We start from the raw sequence: 24,289 nt of genomic DNA on the forward strand, positions 1-24,289 counted from the left end.
GACGTCTAGGCTCAAGCAGTGGAACTTGCTGGATGAAAGCGTGCAAGTCGCAGATCAGAGGAAGCGTCACCAACCTTTTTCCAGCTTCTTCACCCGTCAAGATGGGCTCTGCTTCTGCCACAATGTGACCAGTCTGTTCGAGGCAATCGTAATCGCCTGTAACCAGAATGAATGGCGCCTCTTCATTGACAGCTCATCCAGGAGCCTCAAAGCTGTGCTGCTCCATAATGGTAACAAGTACCCGTCTCTTCCCCTGGCTCACTCGGTGCACCTCAAAGAGGATTACAACAGCATCAAGACCTTGCTGGATGCCTTGAAGTATGATGAGTATGGCTGGGAGGTCATAGGAGACTTCAAAATGGTGGCATTCCTGATGGGTCTCCAAGGCGGTTTTACCAAATTTCCCTGCTATCTTTGCCTTTGGGACAGCAGGGACACCAAGGCACACTACCACAGGCGGGACTGGCCACAGCGGACCGAGTTCTCTGTGGGGAGGAACAACGTCAAGTGGGAGCCACTGGTGGACCCCCGGAAGGTGCTGATGCCACCACTGCACATCAAATTGGGCCTTATGAAACAATTTGTCAAAGCTCTAAATAAGGAGTCGACAGCCTTCAAGTACCTTCAAGACTTCTTCCCTAAGCTGTCTGAGGCAAAGGTCAAAGCCAGTGTCGGACCACAGATAAAGAAGATCCTGGAGAGCAATGATTCCCCAAGAAGCTCACTAGTAAGGAGAAAGCGACTTGGGACAGCTTTGTCGCTGTGGTTCGGGGTTTCGTGGGCAATCACAAGGCCAAAAACTATGTGGAGCTGGTTGAGACTCTCGTGAAGAACTACGGTACAATGGGCTGTAGGATGTCCCTCAAAGTCCATATCCTTGATGCTCATCTTGATAAATTCAAGGAGAACATGGGAGCGTATTCGGAGGAGCAAGGCGAGCACTTCCATCAGGATATACTGGACTTTGAACGCCACTACCAAGGACAGTATAACTAGAACATGATGGGAGACTACATTTGGGGGTTAGTTTGTGAAAGTGATTTACAGTATAATCGTAAATATCGAAAAACTACGCACTTCTAAATCTTTTGTAGTCATTTCTATTTTACTTTAGTATAAATACATGTTAATTAGGATTCATATGTTGTTTTTTTCTGACTTTATGTGAACGAAAAGACACAAATTCGCCCATTTCTCATTGGAAATAGGTAAATTTCAAAATATCACTGTCCTGGTCACAAAAGCAAAGTCTGTGGGGAATAATAGCCATTTTCTATACTTTTGAGGCATATGCAATTAGGAAATAACCCTTACTACCCAGGAACAAAAATTGTGTTACATAGTGTAATCAAGCAAATATGAGGCGTGCAATTACCAGCAGCATAAAAAAAATTAGAAGGAATATTTCATAGACCTCATTTGTAAAATCCCCTCCCAATTTTAGTGGTTTTGTTCAGAAATGCCCCAGAATTACATATGCATCAAGGGCTAAAGTGCACAGAGACATTAAGTGGTGTGTAAAATCTCCTTGACCCAGGAGCAAGTATCTTTATTGCATGTTTGTGTCATTGCGTGGGTTTTATAAATCCCATCCAAGAATTCAGAACCCTCAGCGCCCCATTTTACGGCCGTAAAACATGAGCAGTTCTTTTATAAATCTGGGCCTGAATGCTCATACCTACAGACTGGCAAAGAAAGTGTTCTATAATATACCAGCAAGCCAGCACAACAAAATGAAGCAAAGCAATGTCTACAATGACACACACACACATTATATTACATGCATGCATACATACATACATACATACATACATACATAGGAATAAATATGGACTGGAAAGGAGGGCTATTAGTGGAAAATTATTGACCCGAGGGGAGACGGGACTATAATGTCCAAATTGCACCCTGGAGGTAAAACAGTCTTCCCAAGAGGCATTTCATTTTCCACTATGAGCTGAGTCTGCAGTACATATTTAATATATGAATCAGTCAAAATAATGAGAGGCAAGTTGGATAGTAAACATGGATAGTTGGATAGTAAACGTGACTTTATATATGACTGTAAAGCCATAAATATTTGTAAGTTATGAGTTGTTCACGAATAAAAAAAAAAAAAGTAAACATTTTTGGCACGAATATCTTAGTGCTGCCCATATGATGAAGTAATGTACTACTAACAGTGTAACAGGTCGCCAACATTTCTGGAGCAAAATAGGTTTTATGGGTGTGATTTGCCAAATATTTTGGTCACAAATATTTATGGCTTTACAATATTTTGTTTAAATAAAGCTGAAACATCATAAGTAAATAACAGAAATAAATAATAGAAAAATCCTGTAGGAATTTTGTAATAGTTTATATACATATTTTAACAACTATTTATTCACAATGTTACTTTCTAGAGCAGAAAATCTGAGAAGATGGGGTGGGGTGTTTGTGCTCAGGAATGCAAGAGGGGCTTGTTGCTGTGTTACCTATGCAGAATAGATAGTGCCACGTTGAACATACAGGAGGAGGACTCATAAATGACCTCACTGCAATGGTGTGTTGAAAATGACAAAACTGCATTGAATATATTTCGACATGCTCAGTTTTTTATCTCGCTGTAGCCCAGAGCACTGTCCATTTAAAATTATTATTTTCTGAGCTATACAAATAAACATATATTTGTCTTGAATAATATTGTTTCTCAGTTTTATTGTTCTCTACAATCCCTTTTGCCAGCTTTGCCAGCTTTTGCCATTAGCCATATGTAGACAGGCTAAAATAATTGAATCTGTTCAGTCTTGAACAAAGAAGACTACGTGGCGACCTAATTCAAGCATTCAAAATTCTAAAAGGCATTGACAGTGTCGACCCAAGGGACTTTTTCAGCCTGAAAAAAGAAACAAGGACCAGGGGTCACAAATAGAGATTAGACAAAGGGGCATTGAGAACAGAAAATAGGAGGCACTTTTTTTTTTTACTCAGAGAATTGTGAGGGTCTGGAATCAACTCCCCAGTAATGTTGTTGAAGCTGACACCCTGGGATCCTTCAAGAAGTTGCTTGATGAGATTCTGGGATCAATAAGCTACTAACAACCAAACGAGCAAGATGGGCCGAATGGCCTCCTCTCGTTTGTAAACTTTCTTATGTTCTTATGTTCTTATGGTTCTGGATAGTTCTGGATAAGGCCTTACACTTCTCAAAGGGATCTTCTCGAGTGGATATTGTTGCTGATGTGTACAGAGAAAATTAGTTGTCAAGCTAGCAGTGAAACATGGGTGATTAAACTCAGCAATAGTACCCTTATGTTTTATGCCAGCTATAGAAGGGTTTGGCATCAGGTTATAAATGCACTGGAGTCTACACATGAGGAGGCAGACACTTGTATATTTCTTTATGCCAAACATACAGCTGATGAGGAAAACACCACTGCCCTGATCAAGACTCCAGCCACTAATGTGTCCAGCAACAATTCTGATACACACTAAAACAAGAATACGCAACTGATTTTTTCCACGTTGAAACTATTTGCAAGAACTTGAGCCTATCTGTGTGTGAAGCTCTGCCTGGTATGCGTGTTTTAACAGGCTGTGTCACAACCAACGCATTCCATGGAAAGGGGAAGGAACTCTCCCTTGACTTAATTGTCAACAATGCAGAACAATGTCAGTCCATGACAAACTATACCAGACCCTGCTGGATGGATATCTTGCCTGCTCCAAATGCCCCCATGGAGCTTGTCAACTGTGGTTGTTCAGGAAAATGTAATGGAATCTGTTGCTCCTGCATCACCAACAAGCTGTCTTGCACTGAACTCTGCAAGTGTGAATAGAGTTGTGAGCTATCTACACATTGCCAAAGTGACAGAGAATCTGAGGAAGACAGTGATACTGACATGTACAACTTTCAAACTGTTTTCCCACTACTGCAGTTTTTTAAATTTGTGATCAGAAGACATTAGTGCTTAATTTTTGTACACTAGTTATGAGGCAGAATAATCCCCAGCTGAGAAACAGGGAGGGTGGATAGTTTACTCCTCTCTCTCTCTCTCTCTCTCTCTCTCTCTCTCTCTCTCTCTCTCTCGACCTTGATTCTGCCTTAAAAGTACCACATTGTTTAAATTAATGTATCATTATTAATGACTTTATTAACAAAAGTACACATTCTTTGTTTAAAACCAGAGCTTGACTCCAGCATCCTGCTAGATTTGTATATAGCACCTTTCATAGTGGACCACCATCACAAAGTGCTTTACAAAGGTAGGCTGTGAACTGTGCATTACATGCAGAGTCACTTACAATAGGACATTGATTTAACATCTCATCCACAGGTTGGAGCAGAAGGAGGTTAAGTGAATTGCTTAGGGTCACACACACAGTGAGTCAGTCAGTGGCATAGGTGCGATTTGAACCAGTGACCTTCTGGTTACAAGCGCTGGACTTTAACCACTAGACCACACTACCTCCTTTTCCTGTCTTCACTTACCAACTGACTACAGTACTTGACCATAAATGCAATTTATACTGCATCAAAAACCTACAATCAGGATATAGTAGTACTATGTTTATAAACATGATAAATAACACTTGTCTAAGTAGACTGATCTTGTAGAAGTTAACATTGTGTAGCATAGTGAAACTGAATCCATCACAGAAAATTCCTTTAAAAAAAAATAAACATATTTTCAGATGAGAGGTCATTTCAAAATATACTGTCGCCAAGCCAAACAGACACAAACTTGGCGTGGCAACAGCCACAAATGTAATCTAGACCTGTTCAGAGCAAACTATACCAAAAAAAATGTTGTCTGACAGGGGTGCAGCCAACTTGAACATTTCTGGTCTTGTCCCATGGACTATGAAATTTTCTGAAGAGATAGCAAGATATTTAGTAAGCAAGAAGTCACTGGAATATAGACTTTATCCACTAAACCAGTTTGTAAAACTCCGGTCCTTCAGTCATTCCAACTTAAACTCTCCATTAACATAATAAATCTAATTATTTGTTCTTTTACAGTTGATGGTTTTAAAAATGCACTTGATTCAAGGTACACTGCCTATGAGACCTGGGGAATTGTTAATTGTTATGTGTCCAGTTACAAATAATTAGACCAATTAAGTAACTGAGAGCTTGGGTGGAACGAAAGCCAGAAGACACTGCGGCCCTCCAGGAACTGAGTTTGACACCCCTGCCCTAGACTGAGAAGTACAGTTATAGACCCTCAAGGTATTGTATGTGACTTGTTATAAACTGTAGAAAAAAACAGTTACCAATGCTATAAGATTTTTTGCAAGGTCACATTTTATTGTAATACACAGAAACTAGCAATATCCTGAGACAAACATTCTTACTGGCAGGTCTCTAGACACCACAACACCCCACACAAAGCCCTCTGTGTATGAAAGGCTATTGCAAAGGTGCTTCTTTCTAACACAAGGACAGAACAGTGATCACATTCAATAAAACAGACAACTGACACCTCCAGATAAGGCATTTACGGCATCTGTTTCATTCAGAGGGAATTAGGTTGGTATTAGAATACAAAATATTAGATTCCAATGGACCTAAATACACGCAAGCCAAAGTTTCTTTCTTCAATGATAGCAAAGTTTCCCATTTCTTTTGTTCATTTGCCATTGTTCTTCCCCAGGCTTGCCAGCCCTTCCTTTACTGTCCTTTGTGATGCTTTTGATCTTTTGTTCAATGAAACCAAACCACAGAATCGTACTGTTCCAAACTGCATTGCTAAGCATGGGCAGATCTACGGAAAGCAATGCTTGGATTGTTTTATTTATGGTTAAACTTCTTTTCCATAGATTGCACTTGTAATGTAAAAAGAATACTTCATGACATTTTATTGAGTGCTGTGTTTATTGCACTTGTGTATTCTCATTTGTGGAATAACTATAGTACTCTACAGAATATCCTCTATATATCCACCATGTATTTATTTATTTTTTTATTTAATCAAACCACACAAATAAAAAGGAGGTTTCGCTTCTTTTTTTTTTTTTTTTAAATAAAAATATACATAAGAACATAAGAAAGTTTACAAACGAGAGGAGGCCATTCGGCACATCTTGCTTGTTTGGTTGTTAGTAGCTTATTGATCCCAAAATCTCATCAAGCAGCTTCTTGAAGGATCCCAGGGTGTCAGCTTCAACAACATTACTGGGGAGTTGATTCCAGACCCTCACGATTCTCTGTGTGAAAAAGTGCCTCCTATTTTCTGTTCTGAATGCCCCTTTGTCTAATCTCCATTTGTGACCCCCTGGTCCTTGTTTCTTTTTTCAGGCTGAAAAAGTCCCTTGGGTCGACACTGTCAATACCTTTTAGAATACAATGTTCTGTACCAATGTTGGACAACACTACAGGTATTCAAATCTGCTGCTGGTATTTAAAATTGCTGCATCCTGGTACCTGTGCTGTGAGTCACCTGGTCTGATTGCTGCTAGCCCATTGGTGTGAGTTTGAACTGCAACAAAGGAAATGATCAGGTAGCAGGAAGCAGCAGCAACATCTCATCTATAGTGTTGTCTTTTGTTGGAAAACATGGATTGAGAATTGATTAACAGTTTGCTACGCATGTGGACTGGCAGAGCTATACTGGTGTTCTTTTCTGAAAAGAGACTAATATTGCAGATAGCAGACTGTTTGGTTCAAATTGCATGTACTGCTAACAATTGATAGAGACCTTGTGTCCTCAAGCTTCTTGCCCAGCACTGACTGCAAACTAACAAGATAACAATGCTGTGGACCAGAAGGGGCCAGGCTCTAAGACTTTTGGAATGCAAAGCATAAAGGAGCTAAAAGGCTCTCAGAGACTGGCGTTGGACCCAAAGGTTCTCAAGCAAAACGGAGAGATATGAACAAGGAAGATGACAAAAACTAGATGTATGGACCTTTTGGGGCGCCAGGGGTCTGAAGAATGTGCTGAGTTCAGAGGTTGTCACACAAGACTACACACACACACACAGTAAATTCAATATATGGTAACAGAATAATGTGTTGTACCTTTGCTATTGGTTAAGTGTCAGAGAAAGAGGAGGTGGACCATCTATACAGAAGGGTATTTAATGTCATGCAAAAATTGTAAGAACGAGTATTCTGTTTGTCCTGTACCTGGGACCAGACTCCATGCATATTTCAATAAACCTAACAACTGATTGAAGAAAAGGACTGTGTATTTTCTTGAATCTACTTACTCACCATCCTATTTTTTTAAGTTACATCATCTTTGAAATATTTGCATATTCAAAATTAAAGCATAAAGCAAAATAACTTTGACAGAATTACTTCAGGAAAGTGTCAATAAACTGCACAATCCAATGAGGGAGGGGTTTAAAGTATAATTATGGAAAAAGCATAGGCACACTGCAAAAGCAGTGTACAACTATATCACGGTAAACTTTTATAAGTGTATTAGTATTATCATACTATAAATCATGTTGATCATAATGATAATGGCTATAATTATATGCACATTTACAACTCACAGCACCATTTTAAAATGTATAGGATTATACTGTTTATTGAGTTATGCTGCATCTGTCAAAAGAACACAGTTCACTCTGTCAAGTATGTGTTGCTTGAGTCTATTCACTCGATCAAGTGTAGCATCATATTACACATCAGTCTAAATCTGGCATTTACTGATTTTTTGAAAGACAACAATACTCTAAATAGACTCATATACACTGTTAAAGTAGTTGATTTTCATAACATCCTCGTAATAATTAAAACAGCAGCAATATTCAGATCAGATGTGTCTGTTGCCGGCAATATATACTGTTGTTATGACCCATCCATTATTCAAGTTTATCACTGCAAATTTGCATAGTACATTTGCAATCTTCCCATGCTTTTCCTGTGGTTATACTGTGCATTTACTATAGTTTGTCATGCTTTATTATCCTTGCTGTTTTTTGCAATGCTAACTTGTGCTTTACCATGCTTTCACTGTGCTTTATGACACTTTGCTGTGCTTTAGAGATAAAATGACTACTAATTTGAGTGTCTTCTAGGTAAGAAATAGACAAATAGGTCAACTAATTGTCACTTTACAAAATGCGTTATACATCATGAATTTATAAGGTGAACTGTTTCATACAACTTTGTTGTCTGTACACTATATTTTAGCTTTATTATTACTATTAATGTTCTCAAATGTCCTTTAAATGTTAATGGATTGCAAGTGTACTTCTGTTCATCTAAACCGCATGCTTCACAACTAATTCCTAATCATGCGACGTGCGATTAGTCGACTACCAGGTTTTGAGTCGACTGTTACTGTTCTATTTGACTATTCAGTGCTACTATGCTTTTACTATGGGAATCTTTTATTTAAGGATTCCTAATACACCTTTTGTCTTGACATATCTTGACAGACTATTCAGTTGAACTGGGGTAAGCAGCACAGCAGGCTGGATTTACTAGTGGGGTGTTTGGTAAGATTAACAGTGTGTCATATCAATAATTAAACAATGCATAATGACGCTTATGCTAATCGTACTGAATTTGCATTCCCAAGGTCTGTCTAGAAATAAAAGAAGTCTGGACTTGCTTTTTGGTCTGTATCTGTTAGACACGCAAGAGTATATCCAATATCCAATAAAACATATGTTGGGTTGTTCATTATCAATGATAAGGTTGAAGACAACAGAAGGTTATGGATCACTGTATCCTGGCCACACTACCCGACTATGCTTTTGCAATCTCTACATTCAAATGCATACATTTATTTAAATTACAGTGGACGCTGCCTAATAGAACCACTGGCTTCATACAATGGTAAGGCTATTCTTGGTTACCTGGTTGGTTTCCAGCAGCTTTCTGTAAAATTCTTATTTAAAGCAGGAGTATCACAGTCAGTTTTGGGGAGTAACACATTGCATGTAACTCATTACAGTAATCTGATTACATGTTTCAGTAACTTGTAACTAATGCTTCCCTTTTCAGATAGGTAACCAAATGTGGTAACGCATTACATTTTAGGCGAAAAATAACATAGTCCCTTTTAGTCAGTTTTTTGTCAGGTAAATTCGACTACAGACACTTGTCCCAATGTCATCCTAGAACTTCAGATACCATAGTTATAGCTAAGGGAAGCAAATCAACAAAGAAAACAACAAACACATTACATATTTTCAAATATTTTAAATGTGTGTGAACAATACACTATTAAAGCTGTATTAAGCTGATTAAAACCTCATCAGTGATGTTACCATTAAAGCAGTATCTTGTAAATTGTAGTTGTTGCATTTCATTGTTAGGTGTGTCTGCATGTTCTCTATGTTTTCCTGACTCTTCATCACTAGGCACAAGTTTAGTCTACACTGTGAGCCTATTACTTTTGCTGTGTATAGCATTGCATGAACAATGTCAGCCTTTTAAAGGTGTCAAAGAATCATACCTAGATAATCATACAATACAACAGTGTAAAAGGTATGAAGCCATGTGGCAAAGTGCCCGCCCCTGTTTGTATTTTGTGTTATGTGTTGTGTTTTAATGTTGGTGTATAGTCATTGGTACACGGGATATAAACGGGTCTGTGTAACATGAGTGTTTAAAATGTATATTTGTATTTAGGCACGAGCATTGCACAGCACTTCATTTGTAAGTAAAAAGTAATAATATATGAGCACGGGGAATTGCACTTTATTAATTCACGTGCAGTTGTACCGCAACTCCAATTGAATGATTGATTAGCAGTCGAGTCTCGGTACAGCTGCATAAAAGCAACATGTTTTCACATACTCGGGGTTGTGTCTTTGGTGAGTGGAGAACGGGATTGGAGACGGAGGTAATAATAATCATAATAATAATAATAATAATAATAATAATAATAATAATAATAATAATAACATTAGTAGTAGTCGTTAAATATCTGCTCACCGTGTTTTGTTTAGTCCGTTTTGTTTGTCTGTTTATTTTGGCGAATGTTCCGTGTCCTGTTTTTGTTTGTTACAACCGTTTATTTTCTGTCTGTTCTGCTCACTCCTTAAATGCTGAGCGAAGCTATTCGCTCAGCTCCACCAAACTCCACCTCTCATTGTTTATTTTTGTGTTTCTGGTCGGACTTTCCCCACTCCGGCCATCTTTGTGACAAGCCAATATCACAAACTGCATACCAGAAACTAAAAAGTGTGTTCCAAACAAAGTTGGCATTAGCAGTTGAAATATGTACAAAAGCAAGGCTTTATGCCAGGAGTAATTTGGTAAAGCTATTTTTCCTAAAAACTTATGGAAGTAAATCTCTGATAAAACTTGCACACAAACACAGTAGGCGTCAAAAATAATAGAAGGCAGTGAGTGATACAACAAAGTATGTGCTTTTTACAACATGGGCTGCCTGACTTGTCTGTTCAAGAACGGGAATTAGTGTACGAGAGTGTTGGCTAGTGTGGGATTATACCCAGCTGTCTGTACGTAACTGCTTTATGTGTCTTTTAATGACAGGCACTGGAGTTGTGTGCAGCTCTTGAAGCACTGCAGACCCCCAGCCCTCCTCTGGAGTAAGGAAGATACAGCCTCTTCATTGACCACAGTCATTGATCTCTCTGGTTTAAATATTTACAAAAAGACTGACAGTGCTTTGAGTTTTCTAGAGCACGGTCAAAATATTGCTAAAAATATGCTTTTTTATTTTTTTAAAACTACACAAGGTGATGTTAAATCTATTTTAAAATACTGTAAGTAGTATGTTAATAATTACTATGTTTAAATTGTCCTCAGTCACCAGACAAAAGTAGTTGGTGTTTAATTAAGTTCAGTTATTAATGTAAAAACTTACTATGTTCGACAACCATTTAAAAGTAAAATACATGCTTTGTGGTTTATTTACTACATTCCTCAGTGTAGCCATCTTAATGTTTATCAGCTGCCCATTTAACACATCAACAGCAATGCTACTGCATCACGTACGTGTCTTCCTACAATTGACAGTTGTGAGTCAGCGCTGTAATAGATCACCTTGTGCAAGTCAAATCTCTTGTGCACTCGACTTTATTACAAAGAAACTATGACTATGATTGGAAACTTGTTTGCTAAAACATCACCCTGTGAGCCACATAGAAAAAGCAATCAATCTTTTTTGCTTATACATACAACAATGAATCAATCTTTATTGCTTATACACAGAACAATCAATCATTCTGCATTGCTTATACATGGAACAGAATGCCTTGCATTCTGCACCAGCACGTGCAGGGGATTCTGTAGCGCAGGACACTAAACAATATTTCTGTTGTAATCTTTTTACACAAAACACCCACAGAAATGAAACATTTTCAACAAAAACAAGCACATTTTCAGAGTGTAATAAAACTGTGTTGATGTAGTAGTAAGAAAGTACTCAGAACATGAATTGGCCTTCCTGCATCTTTTTACTAGCAGCCCTTACTGAAGTTTACTACAGTACATTTGCACAGTAGTTTTGCAATTTTCCAGTGCTTTTTACATGGTTATACAGTGCATTAGCCATAGTTCCCTATGTCTAAAAAAAAAAAAAAAACTTTACATACCTCTCTGTGCTTTTGATGCTGGCCTATGCTTTACCATACCTCTCAGTGCTTTCGACGCTGGCCTATGCTTTACCATACCTGTCTGTCCTATGTGATGCTGGCCTATGTTTTGCCACATTTTACTATAGTACACTTTCACAAGGGTAGTGTTATACTGTTATAACTCCTTTATGGCTTTGCACTTTACAGCTCTGTGTCCCAATACATTGTGTTTACCAAGATGCACCATACTTCAGTGTAGTAAATCATGCTAGCCTGTGCTTTTCCAGTCCCACCAAGCTCTAAGTTTGCTCTGTACTGTATTGATTCATGTTTGCCATGGTATTCTGCAGTACCGTATTAGGTTTGCACAGCCCTTGTGTACAAATCAGTAAACCTGACCTCAACAGAGTTTACTATGTGCTGCATGGGTGAATGCTGGGCAGTGCAAGGTTTAGGAAGCCTTCATAGAGTCTCAATTCTAGAAACCTCTCATTCACTGAAGCGTGGAAACCTGGCAGTTCAAGGTTGGGTGTCATTCCCCTACCACAGTGGTTTTCAGCCTGTTTTTAAAACTCTACCCTTTTGTCTTTCAGCTCAAGTACCCCTTTACAATTTTGCTCTCCTGAATGGTACCACAGTTGCAATAAAAGGCAAATTAATCGGATTACCAAATGTTATGTCACAACAGTTTGAGACTGACAAGCTGCTGCATTACAGAATACCAAACAGTAATGCTTATAACTTTTAATTACAAGTCTTTGGATGCACAAAATCAAAATACAGTATTTGGGAATCTCTTTGGAAACACTTGTATTCACTTTATATTCTGCAAATTATAAATAAGCCAAAATAGTCTGCACTGTAAATGCTTATCACATTACCATTTACATCCCATCTCAGCATAATTATGTGTACCATTTACGTTGCACATACTGTAGACTTGTGTTTTCGTTCTTTGTTTTTCTTTTGCAAGTGAGAAATGTACCATTGCTTTACTCGAGAAACAATACACAGGATAGTCTGGATGCACTCTATCAAACACAGAAAACAATTCAACCAGCTGATATTGCTGTTACATGCAGCCGTGCCTAATATTGACTGTCTAAGACTGGAAACCTGCTCAATTGAAATCCTGCATGTGAACAGGTGGATGGTACTATTGAAACTAGTGTCACTGGCCTGCTAAATAAAAATGAAATATTTATGCAGTAGTTCAGAGATAATACGTAATACCGTTAATCAATTCAAGGTCACTATTTTCTTTTATTTGTCTTGCATGTCCCCCATTGCCTTCGAAGTAGCTCAGGGGTACGTGTATCCCCGTTGAAAACCCTACCAGAACTATCAACATGCATATTAAGGACATGCGTCGTGTGTCTCCTTGCACATTCTGCACAGCGACCATATTGAATGACAAAGACAACAAGAACTCAGAACTGAAAGACAGACTCAAACAGCTAGGTGAGGCTAGTGACTGATCTGATAACACCGTACACACAGAGCACATTCGGTGTGGAGCATTCTAGCTCCATTAATCACATACAGTATGTCACTCATTCTAGAAATAGGCTGTTGAGTATATTTTAAGCAGCCCTGTGTTTAGCCTCACCTGAATGTATCTGTGCTCTGCTGCACTGGTGCTGTTTAAGAAATAAAATCAAAGTGCACTGGCAATGGTCCCCAAGATTTTATATTTCATAAAACACAATTAAATGAAATCTTTAAAAATGATTCAGAACTTCAACAGGACTATAAAAGTACTATTAAGATTTGAAAACCCATTATTTATAAGGGAGATCATCACATTTAACCATACTCTCTCCCAGCTTTGGTTCGTGATGCTCCAACTGTAGCTTGCTTTATATTAACTCTCAAAACCCACCTGTTCTCTCTTGCTTTCCATGCTCCTTAAGTTTGATATCTGTTATTAGCTGCTGCTACTATGTCACATGTTGTTATTATCATGTATTCTGCACTTTCCACTGTATTTATTGTACTATTTCATGTATTATGCACATTCCACTGTATTTAGTGTACTATGTCATGTATTATGCTACTATCATATATTATGTACTTTCCACTGTACTGTATATCATGTATAATGCATTTGTCTATTTGAAGTATTATGGATTTTCTTGTATTTACTGCATCTTGTAAAACACTTTGTGATGGTTTTCCACTATGGAAGGCGCTATATAAAATAAAGATTGATTGATTGATTGTGATTATTCTCTGTGGGGACCACATAATTAAACTTAAAAAGACCCTTAGTTTTTATCAGCTGCTCTGCACTTATTGCTGAACTTGTGTTTTTGGGCGTCGCATTGTTCAATGTATTTAGTTTGTACTGATGGCTTTAAAAGTACTTTCTTAGATTTGTCGGGCAACTTCTTTAGTCCTTGCTGGAGTAGTAAATAAGTCATTGCTGTATTTACAGGAAACATTGTGTTACATATGGTACATAAGCTACAGATAGTCTGGTACAGCTACAGGCTGCGTCATAAAGTACCATGCTTTTCCCAAGGTTATATTATGCATTTACCATGGTTTACCATGGATGTTTTGACATGCGGTACCACACCTTTCTGCTTTATCTTGCTTCTACTCTTTTTTTTTTTTTACACTTTGTACATGCAGCAATTTAACTACATGTTAGTGTTTTTTTAATTCAAGTGACCAAGATGTTAATAGTTAAGATGAACTCTGAAAGTCCCAGGAGATATACTGTAATGTCTTTAGTCTACAAACAATGATAACAGTAAAGGAAGCAACGGCCTCTTGATCTCTAATCACCCCATCGTTCACATTGTAATTATTGCTTGAAACCATAGCTGCAGGGGACATGCATATGTCCTTAGCTGTAAAGACATTAAAGGCTTGTGCTGGTTGTAATAACTTGAATCTAAAGCAGGAAAGTGTATGTCTAAAGTGCGGATAACAATCAAGCAATTCTATTAGTCTGTTTTTCACACTTCCATTCTCCACGTATGGTCTATTGAAAAACAAATCCTATGCAGAGTAGACACTGTCTTTTACAGAAATGTGCAAGATCCTTTCTAGAACAGCACTAGTAAACTCACTGAAAAGGGCACAGTGCAGATCGAAGCAGTTCACACTGGAACTGAATTGGATCTCAATATGCTCTGAGGACTGTTTTGCTTTGAAGACATTTTATTTTCAATGTTTTTATTAATAGTAGTAGAACTAAGGTGGTTTTAGAGCAAGTATATATATATATATATATATATATATATATATATATATATATATATATATATATATACAAACAAGATAAGCTACTTTTGTCAGAAGTTAAAAGTGCAATTAAGCAAACAAATTTATCAAGGAGGTAATTCTTATAATAGGAATCAATTCAGCACAAAGCAGGCATGAGTGCAAAAACGTAATAATGAATGCACCAAGAATAGCAGAATTTCACACAGATTGTATAAGCAGGGGCGCACATCGCGATCAAATAATATCAAGAGAAATAAAGTAAACCCATTCAGAAACATTGTGCTTTTCTCTCAATACAAACTCTTCATAGGATGCAATGTCTCTTACTAGTCTGTGCAGTACGTGCTGTAGCCTCAGAATACTCAAGATATGTGAAAATGGTAATGAGAAAAAAACTTTGATAAAAAAAAAATTCAGTTTATCTTTACCTAATACCAGGCTGCTAGTGAGTTGAACAACATAACTTATACAAATCCCTTTCTGAATCACTATGCTTACTGTGTACATTTATGAAATATTACAAACTCCTACCCCAACCATTTCACATTACATGTACAGAAAAATAATAGGTGATTAACCAAACAGACCTGGAGTGTGCAGCAACTTGCTTTTCTTTAAACTCCCTGTTTGTGCGTGGGGTAAACAATCTACAAGCTTTAACAAGGGGAAGTTAAAAACTCCAGCACAGAACCTGCCAATCCATTATTCAAATGCCGCTGGAGCTGAGAATACCACATTCTTTACCTTTTCCAGGTTTCCTCTCTTCTCCAGGTTTCCTGTCTCCTTTATCTTTCCGATTCTTCTTTTTCCCTTTCCCCTTTTTCCTCTCTTCAGACATTCTGCATGCGTCAGTGCTGTATAATCCCTAACCATATAATCCAAAGAGATCAGCACAGTCCCAGACTGCCTGAATCAAGACGGCTTCCACTGTGGGCTCCCCAATAGCCCTTCTGTGCTATTATATATACAGGAACACCCAGCACAGTGTGAGGATACACCTACTTTTACTAGTAGTAGGATGGGTGGAGAGACAGAGGTATTCCCATTTAACTGTCTACTTCACTGACCTTGCATGTACAGACTAGACCTCCCCACCCTCCTTCCATCTCAGTGTATTTAACAAGGGATACATATGAGGTCAATGGGTTATTTCAGATGGGCGGAAAGGCGATTAAATTACGATCAGCTAGCTCTTGCGTCTGAGTTGCTCACTTAGAGACAGGAGGGATCCATGCTGAGATCTCTTCCACAGGGTTGCCCCCTTCTGAAACATACCGTTGTTTGAGACTATAAACATTCAATTTTTTTGAAAACACTGAAAAAGACTTTGAATTGAAATGTGTGACATTGAATTTAAGTTTATTTTAGTATCTCTAAATATTTGAGTATCTTCCTTTAGTTTATCCACGATAGCTTTGCATCGGCCTCTGTCAGGATTCAGCAGACACTGCAGAATACTATTTAGGTGATGTATAGAACAGTTTTCAAGATTAATCGCAATTAATTTATTTTCTGATAAGAATACATGCCTTTTTAATTACTGTGGAAATGTACACATATTATGTTTGTGAGTGTCATGACATATACATATTATCTTAAAATGCTCTTGGGTAACTTCTAGGCTTTCAATAGTGTTTGTTTTGAAAATATAAGCAGTGAGAACAAGAATATAAATAGGGTGCAGTTTTAATTGAAAATAAAATGACAAATGAATTGCGCTAGTGCTGGGATCAAAGTGGGTTTTTCATGTTCAAATATTCTTAAAAAATTTAAAAGAGATATTCAGATTGTGGAACTCATTGCCATTTTCTATCAACGATGCTGCGTCTGTCAAAATTAATTAATCTTACTTTTATGGTTGAGCTTTTTTTTTGCTTACTTTTGTAATCATGTGTTTTATCACACTTCTTATTCAAGTATTGTTTTCTTCAATTGTTTAATATGAATTTGTTGTTGTTAATATTTATTATTATTATTATTATTATTATTATTATTATTATTATTATTATTATTATTTATTAATTTATTATTATACGATTATTAACTTATTGATACTGCATATGACATGTAAAGCACTTTGAGATACTGTCGTATAAAAGGCGTTATAGAAATAAAGTATTATGCTCTCTCTGTGCATTATTCAAGGTACAAGGAGGCAGATTCATTCTGAAGTTCTAGTGCACTTACGATAATGGCAACAGTGACAGAGAGCTGTATGTGGATTTGCCAGGCATGCAAGTTCAGTTTTACAACGGAGATGGCTCCGGGTATGAGTGGACTGTGCTAGGAGAGAGTAGGGAGAAATCTGTAAGAGACAGGGTAGCTTCTTTATGTTGAGTAGCATAATGAAGTGCCCAAGGCACCCGAGACAGAGCTTCTTCCTGCTGTAGTGTTACTGCTCCTACAATGTTGTTCATGTAAATATAAAGGGATTGGTCAATAACAAATTACAGTACACCCTCGCTATAATGAACCTGTTGGGGTCCAAGCCTTTTGTTCATTATATCGAGGGGTTTGTTATAGCAATCAAAATGACAATCAAAATGAAGGATAACCTGTTGGAGTAAGTTAATGAGATGAGATTGTGAATACAAGTTGAATTACACATAACTGTTCATCTCATGTTTGCAGTATTCTGCGTTTGCTTTATCCTATTTGTTAAAGAATACAGAATATGCAGTATAGCAAGCACCCATCCCAAATTAAAGCTAAACATTTATTCAAAATCAATCTGACACAAAATCAGTGCTTCAAATCTTAATCCAACATGCAAGAAACCCAAACTGATCTTTTATTACAAATCACCCCGGCATGAAAAGAAAGACACAAAAAGTTAATCAGATCCTCATTTTTTTTTTCTTTAATCAATTTTGCTTTGCCGCATGGTTGCTGAACAAGCCAGAAAAAGTGGTTTTTGACAACCTATATTCACAACAGAGATATGCCTGGATTACTCCTTTTTTCAAACGGTCAATATAGTTTCCAGCTTTGTTGCAGCATAAACTTATTTTAGTTTCGGAGGCATAGTTATATGCACACATTTTTTATTAAGACAAAAGTGCTGACTTCACTGAGGAGGTGGCATCCCGTGCGTACAGACTAGGATGCTGACAGTGTGTGTTTATGGTCTTTTTGTTTTTTTATTTGTTATATCTGAAGGCTTGTTATAATGAAGAGCGTTACAGTCAGGGTGTACTGTAGTTACATGGAAAATGGAGTAGTAATGAGAAAGATGCAGCTGATCAGAGCAATGCTGACTTTATTAACCCTAAATGAAACTGAATAAGAAATGGAAAAAGACTTCTAGTCGAAATGTTTGTATTTCTATAAATCAAGAGCTGTATTGATTAGGCTCAATACTCCATAAATCAAATAACTGAATATAATGTACTGTAGAAGTAATAGTAGTAGCAGCAATAGATAAACTGTCTGTGTTTTGCTGGAGATCTGAAAAACATGACCTGATCTATTGCATATTCTAGTTATAGATATAATCTGAATAGATCTTAGAGTTTTAGTCTTTTAGTATATATTGGGATAAAAAACATGCCATCCTTCATCATTTACCCACAGAGAGCTGAAGAACCCTGGCGTCACTTACCGCACGCCTACAGAGAACTGGAGAACCCTGCCGTCACTCACAGCACACCCACAGAGAGCTGGAGAACCGTGTCGTCACTTACAGCACGCCCACAGAGTGCTGGCGAACCGTGCCAATACTTGTGTACAATGTGCCCACAGAAAGCTGGAGAACCCTCACGGAGAGACTCCCATTTTCAAAAGTAGCTTGACACATTTATAGCAGCATTCTTGTAGTAACGGTGCAATACACACCAACAGTATTGGTGTAGATCATGGGTGTCAACCTCCAGTCCTCGAGGGCCGCAAAGTCTTCTGATTTTCATTCCAACTTAAGATCCCAGTTAACATAATTGATCTAATTATTTGTTCATTTGGACATAGTTCATATTTTTCAAGGTCTTTTACAGTTGATGATTTTAAAAATGCACTTGATTCAAGGTACACGACCTATGAAACATTTTGAGACTTGGAGAGAAGTGTTACATTTGTCCAATTAATCAAATCATTAGACCAATTAAGTAATTGAGAGCTCAGTGGAACAAAAACCAGAAGACACTGTGGAAGTCCAGGAACTGAGTTTGACACTCCTGGTGTCGATGAATGAATTTAGAACACCTGGGGGAGTTTATGCAGCCCTTTCTATCAAGTCTGAGATGGAAGTGTTTCTATTCGACATTCTTGTACCGCAGAAATTCAAATCTTTTTTGTGTTGTAACATCAAAAGGGAAAACATAATATAATTTGCATTAAGTTAAATTAGTTTGAATGAAAACAGCACCTTGAATAAACAGCTCCACAAGTGTTCAGAAAACTCCCTGAGCTGACTTTGTTAATTCAGACTCAAGCATAAAGGAACAGCCCAAGTAAGCCCTGTCCTTGGGTATGTAGTTAGTTACCAGTAATAAAAGGATGATAACCACAGCCCAGCTTATCAAAGGCACCACAGTTCTGTTTGAAACGTGCCCACTATTTGGACTGGAAGTACTGTAAAATAAAGCTCTGTTTATATCAATAATATTCTCTGTATCTGATATAGTGACAGCACTGATATGTGCTGTCACTACCAACTCATTAATTCATGTTCATTCACAATACTAATGCAGACAAAGAGGCTTACTCAGGGGCAGTGCCCAATGAAAGGCCTCTTGTCCCTTGTTCAATGTTTCACAAGTGGTTTTTAGGAAATGACCAGCCATCTTTCAATAATCATAACGAATGACTTTTGAGTTGAGCTCTTAATTCAAGGTATTTCAAAGAAAAACAGTAGAAAAGTTAGTCAGACCCTGTTGAATTGGGTGGGCCTTGGCATAAAAATATGTATGGCATCCATTTCTCTGCTTTAACTGTCCATTTTAGATTTTTAGAGTCTAAAACATCTAGATTAACACACATATATATATATATATATATATATATATATATATATATATATATATATTATATATATATATATTATATATATTATATATATATATAATATATATTTCGTTATTCCCATGGCAGGGTGTTGGATACACTCCAATATCGACATGCTCCGGGTGCGCTATAAGTCTTTAACAGCCCGGGGAGTGTGCATATTAGAGTATATCCCAGACCCTGAAGAGCCTTATTGCACTTAGAAAATGGATCAACCAACATTACAAAAAAAAAAAAAAAAAAATTGCATTAATTAAACAATAATAATTCTTGTAGTTCTTGGTTTATTCGTTACATTTTAAAATAAAATATTACTGCCCATTTTCATCATGACACAGCACAAATATGACTGCCTTTAAATCACGCAACACAAATAAGACTGCCTTTAAATCACGCAGCACAAATAAGACTGCCTTTATTTTAAACGCAGATCCCTCCTCACAAGATCTACAATAGTATCATCTGAGAGTGCTTTTTTTTTTTTTTTTTTTAATCATCCTTTGTTAGCCGGGGTAGTAACAGGAGGTATCCATAACAGATTTGTGCTACAGCTTCACAGTGGCGAGAAAGACGTTATTTGCATGGAATACCCGGTTACTTATCAAACTGACTGCAATTTACAGCTTGGTAACGTGGAGAACTACTGGACCAGTGTTAAGAAACAATTTTAAACAATGCAGGGCACAGCATAAAACATGACACAATCGTACCTGAACACATTTAAAAGGTATGGCAGGAACTGTCGAGATGAATTTATAAATGTTCAGCACCAGATCACACAGCTGCGCAGGGGGTGGGTCCAGTGGCAGCAGGCAGGCAGACCGAAGAATGGACTGAGGGAGCAACGGCAACAAAACATCTTTTAACCCCAAAGTCTCTTTTAAGAGGGACCCAAATATTTTGTGAAAAGCTGAAAGTTTAAAAGATATTTTTTTAACTATGTATTTTCAAAATGTGATAGTGAAACATCGTAGTTCAGGGAGAAGGGACAGAGCGATGAGAATAGCGAGTTTTGAATTGATTTGAATACTTTTGCTTTTTTTCACTACTTTAATTAATCATTGGTGTCCGTTTCAGATTCATTCAATATCTAATGCACACTTTGGTTTCCCAAAACTTCAACATTTACATAAATCTCGTCGGTGATGTTTATTGCTATAAATTCCAATATTTCTGCCGTTTTTGTTTTTAATTTCCAGTGTATGGATATCTGCGAGTGATTTGCCCGTTTTTGAAAAAAGTGCCGACCCATGGTGATATGCTGTAATATCAACACCCCCCATGTGACCTGTTTTGACCAAATCAGGATATAGTATTTAAAATACCCATTTTATATATAAAAAATATATATATATATATATATATATATATATATATATATATATATATTTATATATCCCCACCTGTGCACTCTTACATCTAACACACACAGAATGTAGATTGGTGTGAAGTGTGAATTTTTTATTGTTTAATTATTAGTTTTCCCCTGTACCTGGTGTTTATTGTAAATTAGAGCCAGGTGCAGGGTATTTAAAGAGAGCAGCCAGTCTGTTCAGGGCTGCTGTGGTGTAAAGGAGCCTGGTTGATGGTGATTTCAACTGTTACATAGGTAGTGTGAAAAAGCCATTTTGTGAGTTTGTATTACAGGTAAACAGCTTAGCTGTCCTGTTGTAGTTAGGTTCCTGTGTTGATGTTTAGTTAGTGGTCCAAGGGAGCTAGGTGTTTATTTTGTGTTTATTTTACTTGTGTATTAAAAATAGCACGCAAGCGCTGGAAAAAATCAATTTCAGTGTCTCCCAGCACCAAAAAAAATGACGAACATTTGACCCCCCCGTTGCTTGACATAGTTCTCAAATATATTATATATCTCACTATAATATTTATATATATATATATATATATAGCATATATATTATATATATATCCTCCCTCCCCCCAATTATAGCCTCCCTGCCAAAAACATGTGTTAATTGTTTTTGTTTATTATTTTATTGTTAATTATCACCTGCACATGGCTTTTCATAAATCAGAGCCAGGTACAGGGTATTTAAAGAAAACAGCCAGCCCCTTCAGGGCTGCTGTGTGAAGGAGTCCGATTGAAGAGGTGCTCAATCATACTAAGAAAGGTAATTGTCTGTTCCTTTTGTTTTGTTGTTAAACTGTGTGTTTATTTAACAGGTAATCAGCTTAGCTGTCCTGAGTATCAGAAAAGGTTCCTGATGTGTGTAGTCATCACTTCAGAACTAGGTGTTATGCTTATTATCTTTCTTAAAAATAGCGCAGCAATGCTCATAAACTAAATTTCTGGCTCCCAGTGAAGTATCCAGTAAAGTTTCTCCACATAGAATGCAGGATGCGCCCTACAGTCTGGACATCGCCTTTTGGAGAGCAGGCTATTCCACAGCCTACCGTGGAGGGGGAGCTCCCAGGGGGGCGGCACAGAATTGGCAGAGCGTCGCCCAGGGGTGGTTTAGGTCGGCCAGGGTGTCCTCGGCTCACCTGCACATCAGCGACCCCTGTAGTCTGGCCAGGAGCCTGCGGGCAACGTGCCCACAGAGAGCTAGATAACTATGCCGTCACTTATAGCACACCCACAGATAGCTGGAGAACCCTGCTTACACTTACAGCACAACCACAGAGAGCGGGAGAACCCTGCTTACACTTACAGCACAACCACAGAGAGCGGGAGAACCCTGCTTACACTTACAGCACAACCACAGAGAGCGGGAAAACCCTGCTTACACTTACAGCACAACCACAGAGAGCGGGAGAACCCTGCTTACACTTACAGCACACCCACAGAGAGCTGGAGAACCCTGCTTACACTTACAGCACAACCACAGAGAGCGGGAGAACCCTGTCGTCATTTATAGCACACCCACAGACAGCTGGAGAACCCTGCTGTCATTGATGAGACTTCCATTTTAGCAGCTGGGATTAAACTTCAGAAGTGTCGTTAAAAATGCCATTTGAGTGTGAAAACTAGGTATGAATACCATAAAAAAAAGGTGAGGAATAATTTTATGTACTGAGAAAATAGTTTAATCTTGGCAGAACACCTCTCAACAGTGGCTATCCTTAGCATTTACTGAAAAGATAAGCATCCAGACAAGAGTAGAAGCAGGGATGGAATTTTTTACTATGAGTTTAATAAGACAAACTTGAGCTTGTCACTGTCACAAAGATGGCGGGTGTAGTGGGTGATGTCAGACCGGAACCAACAGATAAAAGTTTGCAAGACAAAACAGGACACGGCACTGGTAGCCAAAACAAAGAGATGAAACAAAACGGACTACAACCAACAATAAGAGTTTGCAAGACAAAACAGGATTAACACTAGCCAAAACAAAGAGATGCTAGCAATAGCAGTGTACAGACAAACAACGGTCTCCACTTGTCCTTTGCTATTATTATTATTATTATTATTATTAATTCTCACTTCTCTACACCCGTTCTCCACTCACCAAACACACAACCCTGAGTGAGTAAAAACATGCTGCTTTTATGCAGCTGTACCGAGACTCGATTGCTAATCAATCATTCAATTGGAGTCTCGGTACAACTGCACGTGAATTAATAAAAGTGCAATTCCCCATGCTCACACATATTATTACATTTTACCTGCACGTGAAGTGCTGTGCAATCCTCGTGCCTAAATACAAATAAACATTTTAAACACTTGTGTAAACAGACCCATTTATATCCCGTGCACCAATGACTACACACCAACATTAACACACTACATGTAACATACAACACATAAATAACCCATAAATAACCCAGGGACACTTTACCACAGTCACCTATACACTGGCTAATGAAGCTCGTAGTAAAACCTAAAATGGGTGAAACTGCTATCCAATAGGAGTCTTACTTCCATCCCTGCTGTGGTTAGAGAGCTGGTTAAAGTCTTTATATTTTCTTAAAAAGGAGAGTAAATGGCTGTTCTAGTATAATGTACACACTGTGTCAGGTCTTTTTGGTGCAGTAGTGTTGTACTGTTTTAGTTTTGTGAAATTCAAGAATGGAAATCAACAAACAAAACCTGTTTATTAATGTATACGACCAGCGGTGCCAATTCAGCAAAACCTTAGGGAGGTAAAGTTTAAATATTTTCGTCTGCATTCGTTTCTGAAAGAACAACTTTGGTCTATCAGAATTCAAAACGGCATAAGAGTTAAAGATTTAAAGTTAAACCTTTCTGATTTCTGAGCTTGCAAGGTATCTGTATTTCAGTTCAACTTGAAACAATGCAGTTTGTTTCTGCAATTGAAAGGTCCTGAAACAATATACCGGTTGGATTGCCTGAAAGCTTGATACATTGTAACAAACTGAAGCACCAAACTGAATGGTTTGTTAAACAAATTAAAGAACGGCAGTTTTGTATTGGTCCGGCTGGCATTTGTATTAATTAAAAAATATGCAAGGTGCCATAATCATGATTATTGTTGGTATGAGCTCTAGGGAAGGAGTGATTATTTGATGTAAGATTTGAGATGTTCGCACCCCTTTTAATACCACATCTAGGCTGTTTTTTCTTGGTCCAGCTTTTACCCAGTCCCCT

At 37.7% G+C, this 24,289-nt stretch overlaps 1 protein-coding gene across 4 annotated transcripts in view; it reads right to left on the reverse strand.

The window, feature by feature from the left end:
* Positions 1-24,289, reverse strand: part of nrg2a (neuregulin 2a) — a 399,111-nt gene that overhangs the window by 107,513 nt on the left and 267,309 nt on the right. The window contains exon 1 of one of the 4 annotated variants that reach the window (XM_041266713.1): positions 15,472-15,687. The exons of the other annotated variants lie outside the window; for them this stretch is intronic. Coding sequence (XP_041122647.1) covers positions 15,472-15,565 — 94 coding nt within the window. The 5' untranslated portion in view covers positions 15,566-15,687. Of the gene's footprint in view, positions 1-15,471; positions 15,688-24,289 lie in introns of those variants that run through there. 4 annotated transcript variants of the gene reach the window in all.

The sequence above is a fragment of the Polyodon spathula genome, chromosome 12 (genome assembly GCF_017654505.1).
Source record: "Polyodon spathula isolate WHYD16114869_AA chromosome 12, ASM1765450v1, whole genome shotgun sequence".
Taxonomy (NCBI): domain Eukaryota; kingdom Metazoa; phylum Chordata; class Actinopteri; order Acipenseriformes; family Polyodontidae; genus Polyodon; species Polyodon spathula.